Source organism: Corella eumyota, chromosome 6, assembly GCF_963082875.1.
Source record: "Corella eumyota chromosome 6, kaCorEumy4.1, whole genome shotgun sequence".
Lineage (NCBI taxonomy): Eukaryota > Metazoa > Chordata > Ascidiacea > Phlebobranchia > Corellidae > Corella > Corella eumyota.
The window spans coordinates 785,416-799,556 of NC_137495.1; the positions used below are offsets into that span (position 1 = coordinate 785,416).

The 14,141-nt window shown below is 33.9% G+C and overlaps 2 protein-coding genes across 2 annotated transcripts; both read right to left on the bottom strand.

Annotated features, from left to right (window-relative positions):
• Positions 1 to 804: 804 nt before the first annotated feature.
• LOC145754991 (uncharacterized) lies at positions 805 to 13,065 on the bottom strand. The gene is made up of 11 exons (XM_082571176.1): positions 12,692 to 13,065; positions 12,148 to 12,267; positions 11,491 to 11,673; positions 10,726 to 10,905; positions 10,151 to 10,273; positions 9,198 to 9,377; positions 4,532 to 4,694; positions 3,591 to 3,755; positions 2,839 to 2,981; positions 2,020 to 2,215; positions 805 to 978 (listed from the first exon to the last, which is right to left on the bottom strand). The coding sequence occupies exons 1-11, from the start codon at positions 13,063 to 13,065 to the stop codon at positions 844 to 846; spliced, it is 1,962 nt and encodes a 653-aa protein (XP_082427302.1). The 3' UTR covers positions 805 to 843.
• Positions 13,066 to 13,259: 194 nt separating this feature from the next.
• On the bottom strand, positions 13,260 to 13,931 carry LOC145754992 (polyglutamine-binding protein 1-like). Its single transcript, XM_082571177.1, has one exon. The coding sequence runs from the start codon at positions 13,869 to 13,871 to the stop codon at positions 13,287 to 13,289; it is 585 nt and encodes a 194-aa protein (XP_082427303.1). The 5' UTR covers positions 13,872 to 13,931; the 3' UTR covers positions 13,260 to 13,286.
• Between the last annotated feature and the right edge of the window lie 210 nt (positions 13,932 to 14,141).

The window sequence follows — 14,141 nt, forward strand, 5'->3', positions numbered from 1 at the left end:
AAAAAAAAACTAAAATGCTATTATTTAAGTTAAAGCTATTGTCAACTGCGCTATCCTGAATAATTTTAAAAGCTAAAGTTTTAAAATAACTTTGGAAAAACCTTTAAATAATTAATTATTTTTCACTTGGAAAAAACGTCTTAGCACTATGAGGCAACAAAGTACATCAATGACGTAATAATTTACTTGATTATGAATAAACAGACGCGGAAGTAGTGTTTAATTGATTGACAGAATCGAGTAATGTTCCTGTGGATATTTATGTTGAGTTATTGCACGAGATATTCGTTGATGTTTATTTTATTAAATTGCAATTTTTTTCCTGTTTCAAATATCAACAAATCGCATTTTTCCTACACCTTCAATAATTTTAAAGCTTTTCATGTTAAATAATTAGTTTTTTTACTCTTTTTACAAAGATTACATCTTTATCTGAGATTACATCTTTATTTAAGATTACATCTTTACATCTCTATCTTTTCATTTAACTGCTAAATGTACGTTGAATATTTATGTAAGCACAGATTAATACTAAAATAGCTTTGAACTACAATTTTGTAGCTTCTGAAAGTCGATAATAGCTTAATTTTAAACTTTTTAAGACCCTAGCTTAATTTTAAACTTGCAAATTTTTAAACTTTAGGATATATAAAAAAACTTATGTTAAAAAGTAACAGTTATCCCTTTTTAACACGATTAATAATGTATTTTATAATATTTAAATTAGCCTTTAAAATTTCACTTAAAAATAATTTTTAAGAAATTTTTTTTATTTTTTTTAAAAAATGATGAAAATTTGGGCCTACAAACTTGACAAAAATCAAACTACTTTGGCTTAAAACTTTAATGGTTTTCATAGACGCATAACCAATCTACAGGAGCATTCTGTTCCTGGTTTTCTGTAGTTTTAAGAAATGGAAAATGCCAAACATTTTTCTCGTTGTTGTGTTGAATATTTATGGTAAATTTCAATGAATGCTAAAATAAAAAAAAATTAAACACTTTATTTTAAGTATTTTAAACTTGTACAACTTGAGACTGGGTTGGGGTAATATCATGAGGTCAATAACATCTTAAATTTGTACAACTTGAGACTGGGTTGGGGTAATATCATGGGGTCAATAACATCTTAAACTTGTATAACTTGAGACTGGGTTGGGGTAATATTATAAGGTCAATAATATCTTAAACTTGTATAACTTGAGACTGGGTTTGGGGTAATATCATGAGGTCAATAATATCTTAAACTTGTTCAACTTGAGACTGGGTTGGGGTAATATCATGAGGTCAATAATATTTTAAACTTGTACAACTTAAGACTGGGTCGGGGTAATTGTATAACTTGAGACTGGGTTTGGGGTAATATCATGAGGTCAATAATATCTTAAACTTGTTCAACTTGAGACCGGGTTGGGGTAATATCATGAGGTCAATAATATTTTAAACTTGTACAACTTAAGACTGGGTCGGGGTAATATCATAAGGTCAATAATATCTTAAACTTGTACAACTTGAGGGTGGGTTGAAGTAATATCATGAGGTCAATAATATCTTAAACTTGTACAACTTGAGACTGGGTTGGAGTAATATCATGAGGTCAATAATATCTTGAACTTGTACAACTTGAGACTGGGTTGGGGTGATATCATGAGGTCAATAATATCTTAAACTTGTACAACTTAAGACTTGGTTGGGGTAATATCATAAGGTCAATAATATCTTAAACTTGTACAACTTGAGGGTGGGTTGAAGTAATATCATGAGGTCAATAATATCTTAAACTTGTACAACTTGAGACTGGGTTGGGGTAATATCAGGAGGTCAATAATATCTTAAACTTGTACAACTTAAGACTGGGTTAGGAAAATATTACAAGGTCAATAATATCTTAAACTTGTACAAATTGAGACTTGGTTGGAGTAACATAGTTAAAGAAATAGCCTCTAAAATATTTAAATAGCATCACAAATATTAAAAACCTTTAATAAGGCTAATTCTAATAAAAAAAAGTTACTAAACCTCGAAAATTTTCTTTTTATCCATTGCCCTCCAAATCTGCCGACTTTTTTGATATCGCAAGAATAATTCACTGGTTGCTGGACCACATTTTTGGTGGATAATTGCAGCATAATCACGATACAAATCGGTACTATATAACCTGCAGTTGGGTCCACTACATAAGGCTGCGTAGAGTATTAAGCTATCGTCGTAAGTGCTAAAAAGAAATGGTTTGATATATTAAGAAATTTGACCCAGAACGATAAAAAGACGAATGGTGCGGTGTAGTGGTTAAAACACTTGGCTTTACTGCATGAGGTCACTGGTTTGACTCCCACTGCCTACATGTCGTTACATCATTGTGTGAGGAGCTATAAAGTTAAACAAATTATCAACAGATCAATTTTTGGGCAATTATAATTAATAATATCCAAAACTGGCGGAAGTCAAGCCGAGACTGGGTCAGGGTAAAATGTTACTCAATGTTTGACGCATCTCCCACAGTTTTTATGCATCTCCCACAGTTTTTTTTGTATATATCTTTATCCTCGATGTGGGAAAGTCGAATGTGCGACTTAAACATAGAGTACCAACTGTTACATTGACCCAGTTTCAAGTTGCCTGTGGCAGTTTGGGATATTATTGATTATAATTGCTAGAAAATTATGTTGCTGATTAAGTGCTGGCCCAGCAGGAGTTTATACCGCTTATAGCGCCTTATTTAAGGGCGCTACAGTATGAGATCAATGAGGATTGAACCCAGGACCTCATGTGTGGTGTAGCAAGAGTTCTTACCACTACACCATACCGCCGATAAACACAAAAAATAAAGTGACATACTCGTTAGATGTTACAAAGACATGAGCAACATCTGTAAGCTTCACACTGCTCTCATCAACAGCTTTTTTGATGTGCAGTCTTATTGGGATCGCGATGTTACAGTTTGGGTTGTTCTTCTTTAATTGTTTGCACGTTCGGTAAACCTAGGTTAAAAAAATCGAATCAGATTTGAAAAGCAGAAAATATCCTTAAAACTCATATTGTGTAGTAATTATAACACTCAGTATCATTCCATAAGGTTTGGAGTTCAATTCCTACTGTTTTCATACTACACTGCCCTTAAGTAAATCGCTATAAACAGTTTGAACTTCTGCTGAGCCCAAACTAAAAAGGCTAACTTGAAGTTTACAGACGACATGGTGTGGTAGTCAAAACACTTGCTACACTACATGAGATCGTCGGTTTAATTCCCACTGCTCTCATGCATAAAACCCTTAAGTAAAGTGCTATAAATGATATAAACTTCTGCTGTGCCAGCACTTAATCAGCAGCTTTTAATTACCGGGCAATTATAATCTCTATAATATCCCAAACTGCGACAGGCAACTTGAAACTGGGTCAGAGTAACAGTTGGTACTCTATGTTTAAGTCGCGCATTCGACTTTCCCACATCGAGGATAAAGATATATACAAAAAAAAGAGTCTGGCGTAGGATTCCTACAACATAAAACACTTAAAAAAAAGTTTATAAACATTTTAACTACAAGCTCTTTAATTAATTCTAACTCAAAATGTAATAAAACTTTTCTTACGGTCAAAATATTGTGTTGAATATAATCAAACTTAGTTGCTTTGTGTGCGCTATTCAACAATGCATTCATGCCATCAACTACTAAATCAAAAGGTCCGTGGTTGGAAAAAAATTCAAGAAAATTCTGGGTGGACTGAATGGGTTTTTTTCTCAGCTTGCTCATCGACTGTAAATAAAAAAAAATTTAACAACAGTTTTTTTTTTTATATATATCTTTAACTTCGATGTGGAAAAGTCGAATGCGCGACTTAAACATAGAGTAACATCAGTTACTTAGACCCAGTCTCAAGTTGCCTGTGGCAGTTTGAGATATTATAGATTATATTTGCCCGATAATTACGCTGCTTATCAAGTGCTGGCTCAGCAGGAGTTTATACCGTTTATAGCACCTTACTCAAGGGCGCTACAGCATGAGCTCAGTGGGGATTGAACCCACCACTTCATGTGTGGTGTAGCAGGTGTTCTTACCACTACACCAAGCTGCCGGTTCAATAAAGTTACTGTTATTAAGTTGAAAGTGGCTTATATACCGGCAGAACCGCATCATGATGTAGTGGAGAAAACACTTGGCTTCACTACATGAAGTCCTGGGTTCAATCCCCACTGTTCTCATGCCGTAGCATCCTTGAGAAAGACGCTGTAAACAATATGAACTCCTGCTGAGTCAGCAAATCAGAAGCTTGATTATCGGACAATTATAATCTGTAATATCCCAAACTGCTGAAGGCAACTCGAGACTGGGTCTGGGTAAAAAATGATACTCTTTGTTTAGGTCGTAAGGTCAATCTTCTAAGGTTTAAATAAATGTAAAAAAATATATATACATGTATAATAATCTTATGGTTTTCGCATGCTACTAACTACTGTAAAATAGTATTTTATATAAATCGTTAATGTGAGAAGGTCTTCACAATTTAAACACTAAATAATACTGAAGCTTACATCATCAAGAACATGTTTCTGGAAAGATTGTTGATCCAGTTTCATCAAAACTCTCTCAAGCATTATAGAAGTTAGTTCTTCCTTAAGTATTTCATACTCTTGCAGTGTAAGCTCATTCTTGTCCATCTTTACATTGGTTATAGGACACTCTAACGTTTTTGAACTAACAAAAAAATTGTACAAGTTTAAGATATTATTGACCCCATGATACTACCCCAACCCAGTCTTAAGTTGTACAAGTTTAATGTTTTATTGACCTCATGATATTACCCCAACTCAGTCTCAAGTTGTACAAGTTTAAGATATTATTGACCCCATGATATTACTCTAACCCAGTCCCAAGTTGTACAAGTTTAAGATATTATTGACCTCATGATATTACCCCAACCCAGTCTCAAGTTGTACAAGTTTAAGATATTATTGACCTCATGATATTACCCCAACCCAGTCCCAAGTTGTACATGTTTAAGATAGTATTGACCTCATGATATTATCCCAACCCAGTCTCAAGTTGTACAAGTTTAAAATATTATTGACTTCATGATATTACCCCAACCCAGTCTCAAGCTGTACAAGTTTAAGATATTATTGACCTTATGATATTACCCCAACCCAGTCCCAAGTAGAACAAATTTAAGATATTATTGACCCCATGATATTACTCTAACCCAGTCCCAAGTTGTACAAGTTTAAGATATTATTGACCTCATGATATTATTCCAACCCAGTCTCAAGTTGTACGAGTTTAAGATATTATTGACCCCATGATATTACTCTAACCCAGTCCCAAGTTGTACAAGTTTAAGATATTATTGACCTCATGATATTACCCCAACCCAGTCTCAAGTTGTACGAGTTTAAGATATCATTGACCTCATGATATTACCCCAACCAAGTCTCAAGTTGTACAAGTTTAAGATATTATTGATCTTATGATATCACCCCAACCTAGTCTCAACTTGTACAAGTTTAAGATATTATTAACCTTATGATATCACCCCAACTCAGTCTCAAGTTGTACAAGTTTAAGATATTATTGGCTTCATGATATTACCCCAACTCAGTCTCAAGTTGTACAAGTTTAAGATATTATTGACCTTATGATATTACCCCAACCCAGTCCCAAGTAGAACAAATTTAAGATATTATTGACCCCATGATATTACTCTAACCCAGTCCCAAGTTGTACAAGTTTAAGATATTATTGACCTCATGATATTACCCCAACCCAGTCTCAAGTTGTACAAGTTTAAGATATTATTGACCTCATGATATTACCCCAACCCAGTCCCAAGTTGTACATGTTTAAGATAGTATTGACCTCATGATATTATCCCAACCCAGTCTCAAGTTGTACAAGTTTAAAATATTATTGACTTCATGATATTACCCCAACCCAGTCTCAAGTTGTACAAGTTTAAGATATTATTGACCTTATGATATTACCCCAACCCAGTCCCAAGTTGTACAAGTTTAAGATATTATTGACCTTATGATATTACCCCAACCCAGTCCCAAGTAGAACAAATTTAAGATATTATTGACCCCATGATATTACTCTAACCCAGTCCCAAGTTGTACAAGTTTAAGATATTATTGACCTCATGATATTATCCCAACCCAGTCTCAAGTTGTACAAGTTTAAAATATTATTGACTTCATGATATTACCCCAACCCAGTCTCAAGTTGTACAAGTTTAAGATATTATTGACCTCATGATATTACCCCAACCCAGTCTCAAGTTGTACGAGTTTAAGATATTATTAACCACATGATATTACCCCAACCCAGTCTCAAGTTGTACGAGTTTAAGATATTATTGACCTCATGATATTACCCCAACCCAGTCTCAAGTTCTACTAGTTTAAGATATTATTGACCTCATGATATTACCCCAACCCAGTCTCAAGTTGTACGAGTTTAAGCTATCATTGACCTCATGATATTACCCCAACCCAGTCTCAAGTTGTACAAGTTTAAGATATTATTGATCTTATGATATCACCCCAACCTAGTCTCAAGTTGTACAAGTTTAAGATATTATTAACCTTATGATATCACCCCAACTCAGTCTCAAGTTGTACAAGTTTAAGATATTATTGACTTCATGATATTACCCCAACTCAGTCTCAAGTTGTACAAGTTTAAGATATTATTGACCTTATGATATTACCCCAACCCAGTCCCAAGTAGAACAAATTTAAGATATTATTGACCCCATGATATTACTCTAACCCAGTCCCAAGTTGTACAAGTTTAAGATATTATTGACCTCATGATATTATCCCAACCCAGTCTCAAGTTGTACAAGTTTAAAATATTATTGACTTCATGATATTACCCCAACCCAGTCTCAAGTTGTACAAGTTTAAGATATTATTGACCTCATGATATTACCCCAACCCAGTCTCAAGTTGTACGAGTTTAAGATATTATTAACCACATGATATTACCCCAACCCAGTCTCAAGTTGTACGAGTTTAAGATATTATTGACCTCATGATATTACCCCAACCCAGTCTCAAGTTCTACTAGTTTAAGATATTATTGACCTCATGATATTACCCCAACCCAGTCTCAAGTTGTACGAGTTTAAGATATCATTGACCTCATGATATCACCCCAACCTAGTCTCAAGTTGTACAAGTTTAAGATATTATTAACCTTATGATATCACCCCAACTCAGTCTCAAGTTGTACAAGTTTAAGATATTATTGACTTCATGATATTACCCCAACTCAGTCTCAAGTTGTACAAGTTTAAGATATTATTGACCTTATGATATTACCCCAACCCAGTCCCAAGTAGAACAAATTTAAGATATTATTGACCCCATGATATTACTCTAACCCAGTCCCAAGTTGTACAAGTTTAAGATATTATTGACCTCATGATATTATCCCAACCCAGTCTCAAGTTGTACAAGTTTAAAATATTATTGACTTCATGATATTACCCCAACCCAGTCTCAAGTTGTACAAGTTTAAGATATTATTGACCTCATGATATTACCCCAACCCAGTCTCAAGTTGTACAAGTTTAAGATATTATTAACCACATGATATTACCCCAACCCAGTCTCAAGTTGTACGAGTTTAAGATATTATTGACCTCATGATATTACCCCAACCCAGTCTCAAGTTCTACTAGTTTAAGATATTATTGACCTCATGATATTACCCCAACCCAGTCTCAAGTTGTACGAGTTTAAGCTATCATTGACCTCATGATATTACCCCAACCCAGTCTCAAGTTGTACAAGTTTAAGATATTATTGATCTTATGATATCACCCCAACCTAGTCTCAAGTTGTACAAGTTTAAGATATTATTAACCTTATGATATCACCCCAACTCAGTCTCAAGTTGTACAAGTTTAAGATATTATTGACTTCATGATATTACCCCAACTCAGTCTCAAGTTGTACAAGTTTAAGATATTATTGACCTTATGATATTACCCCAACCCAGTCCCAAGTAGAACAAATTTAAGATATTATTGACCCCATGATATTACTCTAACCCAGTCCCAAGTTGTACAAGTTTAAGATATTATTGACCTCATGATATTATCCCAACCCAGTCTCAAGTTGTACAAGTTTAAAATATTATTGACTTCATGATATTACCCCAACCCAGTCTCAAGTTGTACAAGTTTAAGATATTACTGACCTCATGATATTACCCCAACCCAGTCTCAAGTTGTACGAGTTTAAGATATTATTAACCACATGATATTACCCCAACCCAGTCTCAAGTTGTACGAGTTTAAGATATTATTGACCTCATGATATTACCCCAACCCAGTCTCAAGTTCTACTAGTTTAAGATATTATTGACCTCATGATATTACCCCAACCCAGTCTCAAGTTGTACGAGTTTAAGATATCATTGACCTCATGATATTACCCCAACCCAGTCTCAAGTTGTACAAGTTTAAGATATTATTGACCACGTGATATTACCCCAACCCAGTCTCAAGTTGTACAAGTTTAAGATATTATTGACCTCATAATATCAACCCCAACTCAGTCTCAAGTTGTACAAGTTTAAGATATTATTAACCTCATGATATTACCCCAACCCAGTCTCAAGTTGTACAAGTTTAAGATATTATTGACCTCATGATATTATCCCAACCCAGTCTCAAGTTCTACAAGTTTAAGATATTATTGACCTTATGATATTACCCCAACTCAGTCTCAAATTGTACAAGTTTAAAATATTATTGACCTCATGATATTACCCTAACCCAGTCTCAAGTTGTACAAGTTTAAGATATTATTCACCTCATGATATTACCCCAACTCAGTCTCAAGTTGTACAAGTTTAAGATATTATTCACCTCATGATATTACCCCAACTCAGTCTCAAGTTGTACAAGTTTAAGATATCATTGACCTCATAATATTACCCCAACCCAGTCCCAAGTTGTACAAGTTTAAGATATTATTGACCTCATGATATTACCCCAACCCAGTTTTAAGTTGTACAAGTTTAAGATACTATTGACCTCATAATATCAACCCAACCCAGTCTCAAGTTGTATAAGTTTAAGATAATATTGACCTTATGATATTACCCCAACCTAGTACCAAGTTGTACAAGTTTAATATATTATTGACCTTTTAATATAAATTATTCAACTAAGTCTTTTATACTTACTTTATGTGTTTGTTATTAAACAATTTTGCTTTCCATGAAATATTGGGATCACTTTTAAACCACTTTAATAAAATCTTTGCATGTTGTTTTGTCAAGGTTTGTCCATGTAACTTATATTGACCCAAAAAAGTTGAAATTATCGACTTGTTTTCTATCCACTTTGTTGCATTGTCAGTATATCTAAATTGAAATAATTGCTATTGTTGAACTTAGTAAGGTAGCTTGGTATACTGGTATTAACATACAGCCCAAGCTTTTAAGATTAAAATTACAACACTATAGAAAGCCACACAAAAAGGCTTTTTTTGCAAACATAAAGTACCATTTCTAAAACTTCACAAACTAATTATAGACATTTGTTACCTTGAACCAGTCTCAAGGTGACTTTTAACAGTTTGGAATATTATTGATTTTAATTGCCCAATAATTAAACTGCTGATTGGATTTTAACTCAGTACGAGTTTAAAAAGTTTATTAAGAGCACTTTAGCATAACAGCAGCGGAGATCAAACCCAAGACTACAGGCTGTAAAGCCAACGGTTCTAACCACTACACCATACTGCAAAGTTTTATTTCTGCTTGTATCTAAACTTTTTTTTTATTTATTTTTTTTGTATATTTTTATCCTCAATGTGGAAAAGTCGAATGCATGACTTAAACATAGAGTAACATCAGTTTCCTCGACCCAGTCTCGAGTTGCCTATGGCAGTTTGGGATATTATAGATTATAATTACCCAATAATTATGCAGCTGATTAAGTGCTGACTCAGCAGTAGTTCCTAGCGTTTATAGCGCCTTACTCAAGAGCGCTACAGCATGCGAGCAGTGGAGATTGAACCCACGGAACTCATGTGTGGTGTAGCAAGTGTTCTTACCACTACACCACGCTGCCGGTTTTATTCTTATCTTAAGTTGCTTTATTGAATCATTTCAATAAATATTAAAATACAAACCTGCACAAATGAAATAAATGAGCAAATACTGTCAAGGGCAAAATTGGTTTTACGTTAAAACAACTTCCAATCTTGTCAAACCAGTGTTTTAGATATTTAATTCCCATCTCTAGATCTCCATTTCTATGTGAACAAAGTTAGGAATATTTACAAAAAGAAACGTTTGTACAAATTTAAATTTAATTTAAAAGAATTGCATTACATACTATATTAAATTTGATTAACTTTAATAAGTTCGTAAGAAAAGAAAAAAAGTTGATTTTTTAAAATTTATTCTCTATGTGTGAAAGTCGAATATTGAGAGTTAGCGAGCACTCGATAAACTATAAATCTTGGCATCACTACACAAGGTTCTGAGTTCAATCCCCACATCTCTCATGCTGTACCGACCTTAAGTAAGGCACTATAAAGTGTATAAACTCCTGTTAAGCCAACACTTAATCAGAGAATTATAATCAACAATATTCCAAACTGTCAAAGTGTCAGGGTTGCGGTTGCTATTTTATCTTTCAGATTAAAAGCAATCTTTCCACATTAAGGATAAACAAATGTGAAAAAAATCTATTTCAACCAACCTTAAACTGGTCTCTGCCACAAATTGCAAATAAGTGAATTTGTAAGGTTCCTGTAGAACAGTAGTGGCAGTTTCATATTGAGCAATAAGATTAAGGCAGGCTGGGTATGAAGTTTGAGGATTGGATAGGCAAGACCAAAGTAAATCGATTCCCATCACAGTAATATTTTCATCACATTTTCTAAACAAAACATCAAAAATTAAACACTTTTAACAATTTGAAGTTTATTAAAAGAAACTTGAGACTGGGATAAAAGCAGGGTTAATACGACCGGCAGCTTGGTGTAGTGGTAAGAACACTTGCTACACCATACATGAGGTCATGGGTTTAATCCCAACAGCTCTCATGCTGTGGTGCCCATACCTAGGGCGCTATAATCAGTATAAACCCTAACTTGAGACTGGGTCAATGTAACTGATGTTACTCTAGGTTTAAGTCGCGTATCGACCTTCCGACATCTATGCCAAATTATTAAAGTCACGCCACAGGTAAAGATCAAGGTCATTACTAAAAGGCCAAGGTCATAATCAAAGTCACAATAAAAAAGAAAAGGTCATAGTTAGAAATTAAGTTAAAAATTTCGAGGGGCAAAGTCAGGGTAATGCTTAAAAAGGGGGTTATCGGCAAGTTTATAGATAAGGAGTCTAAATCATGGTCAAGAGTTAGAGATTGGGATATAAAAGTTTATTTATAATTAAACTGCTGACGTTTTAACTTGCTTAGATTTACAGAAAAAAAGATAAAGTTGCCCATATTTAAACCTACCTTATAATATATTCAACAGTTTTTTTATCCGAACAAAATTGATGATCTGCCATTAAAATAGTAAGAGCAGGTTGACTGACAGACAAAACCTTTTCAGTGTTAAAAATAAAATCCAAAAAAGATTTAAATAAAGATGAATTCAACCAATCAGGTTGCGTTCTAATATCTGGGTCATCATCGTTTCTAAATTTAGAAAAATCAAATTTTTGTATGATTTTTTTTTTGTATATATCTTTATCCTCGATGTGGAAAAGTCGAATGCGCGACTTAAACATAAAGTAACATCAGTTACTCCGAACCAGTCTTGAGTTACCTGTGGCAGTTTGGGATATTTCAAATTATTATTGCTAGATAATTATAATGCTGATTAAGTGCTGGCTCAGCAGGAGGTTACTTGTTTATAGCGCCTTACTCAAGAGCACTACATCATGAGGTCAGTGGGGATTGAGCCCATGACCCTATGTGTTGTGTAGCAAGTGTTCTTATCACTACACCATGCTGCCGGTCAATTCTTAATGTTGGAAGGCTGATTTTACAGTCTAAACATAGAGTAATGTTTGTTACCCTGACCCAGTCTCGAGTTGCCCTTAGCAGTTTAGGATATTTTTAAGGTTATTAGGATTTTTAAAATTTTATATTTCAAAAAATGACACTTACCGATAAAAAACTTTTCTACCCATCAAAAACTCCATAACTCCTTGAAGCTGAATGCTCAGAGAATAAACATTTTCATCAATTTGACTCAGGAGTTTACTCCACTCTTCAGAAGAATGAGCTCTAAAAATGAACAGCACTGTTTTATTGAATTCAAATAAAATATTTTTATCTTATTGTGAGAAGAAAAGTTGTCATAAAGTCCTATTCGTTATTCCAACCCTGAATTTTTGTATATATCCTTATCCTTGATGTGGGAAGGTTGAATGCCCGACCTAAACATAGAGTAACATCAGTTACTCCAACCCAGTCTCGAGTTGACTGTGCCAGTTTGAGATATTATTGATTATATTTACCCGATAATTGAGCTGCTGATTAAGTGCTGGATCAGCAGAAGTTTATACCATTTATAGCGCTTTCATCAAGGGCGCTGCAGCATGAAAGCAGAGAGGATTAAACCAACAACCTCATGTGGTATTAAATGGAATGCATTATGAAAAAATCTTTAAATTTTGTTTAGAACAAAAAATTTAAAATTTTTATTAACCTGTCTTCAATAATAATAGATTTCAAATCTGAAGAATAATCAGAAGTCTTCTTAGAATAATATACGCTGGTCAGATCATTTGCTGAAGAAACAGCAATATTTTTCAAGTCCTGTAACTCCGTTAAATTAGAGTTTATGTAATCCTTGTTAGTGGTTGTAATCAGAAATTGAACATTTCGGATAAAAAAAGGCGTATACACCCATTGATGACGTTGTCGTCTTCTCTTTAAATTTTTTAAAAACTGAATATAATGTATTTCGCTTTCAAACCTATTAACAGATTGTTGGCAAGGGATAACATAAGTTCTTATCAAGTGAAGATTTAGTTGTCTATGTTGAATTAACTGTTTGCTTAATTTATATAACACAGACATATTTTTTATCTATAAAAACAAAGACAATTAAAACAATATTCTTACGTGTTTTAACCATCAGTTTAAAATAAAATTTATAAAGTTTAAACGACAACAAAACAATGACGATTTCATTTTAAAAACAAAAAGTGTTTGTTAAAAGTTTTCGTAATCTTCGGCCATCCGCTTTCGTAGCAACAACCGGTTGCCATGTTAACTCTTCACAAAATTAAATAGAAAGGTTATTTTGGTTTCATCGGACCGTAATCACGATTAGCAGCTTTGTTCCGGTTCAATACTTCTCCGGGTGATGGATAGGGTCTCTGTTGAAACAATGGCCCAGTCGCAGTTGAGTCGACACCAGTTTTTGCATCGTTGACTTTCTTTAACCCTGCTCTCCAGTCACCTTTTGGGGCATCGGAATATGAACTTGGGTCCATGGGATCAAAATCATCATCAAACCTTGCCTTTTTTCCATGCTCTCTCTTTTTTGATCGCCTTTCTTCTTTACGTTCAACACTCGGTGGAGCAGTGAAGGTCGCGCCATGAGTTCTCGACGCAGCGTCTGTAATTATCGCTTCGGGATCTGTAGGAGGTAACCAACTGACTTTATCAGTAACTGTGTCCCAATAGTACCAAGTGTCCTGACTTGGCTCCCATATTTTCTCCCACGATGGAGGTAGCGAGTTGCCGAACTCGTCAAGCTCAAATTTATTTGGTTTGTCGTAACTTTCTGCGATAACTTCTTCTTGAAGGGATGTTTTTTGTTCTGTTGAGATAATTCCACGTCTAGCAAGTTTGGCTGCTAAAGCAGCAGGCAGAGGCATCTTTTATTATAACCAAAAACTTCTCCAATTAATATAAAATATTAATTAAAAACAAATTTAAACATGCTGCAATTTAATAAATTTGTTAAACATGTATGTTTAATGAGCCGTATACACTTAATTTTTGTTTATCCTCAATATCTAATTTTTAAAAATATGCCCACTTGAAATTGACGTTTAATAAAAGAGCCTTAACTTGTTAAAAATAGCTAAAATATAAAATAAATCCTATGAAATAAAGTATTAGTGCTTCTCAAATTAGTGCGATAT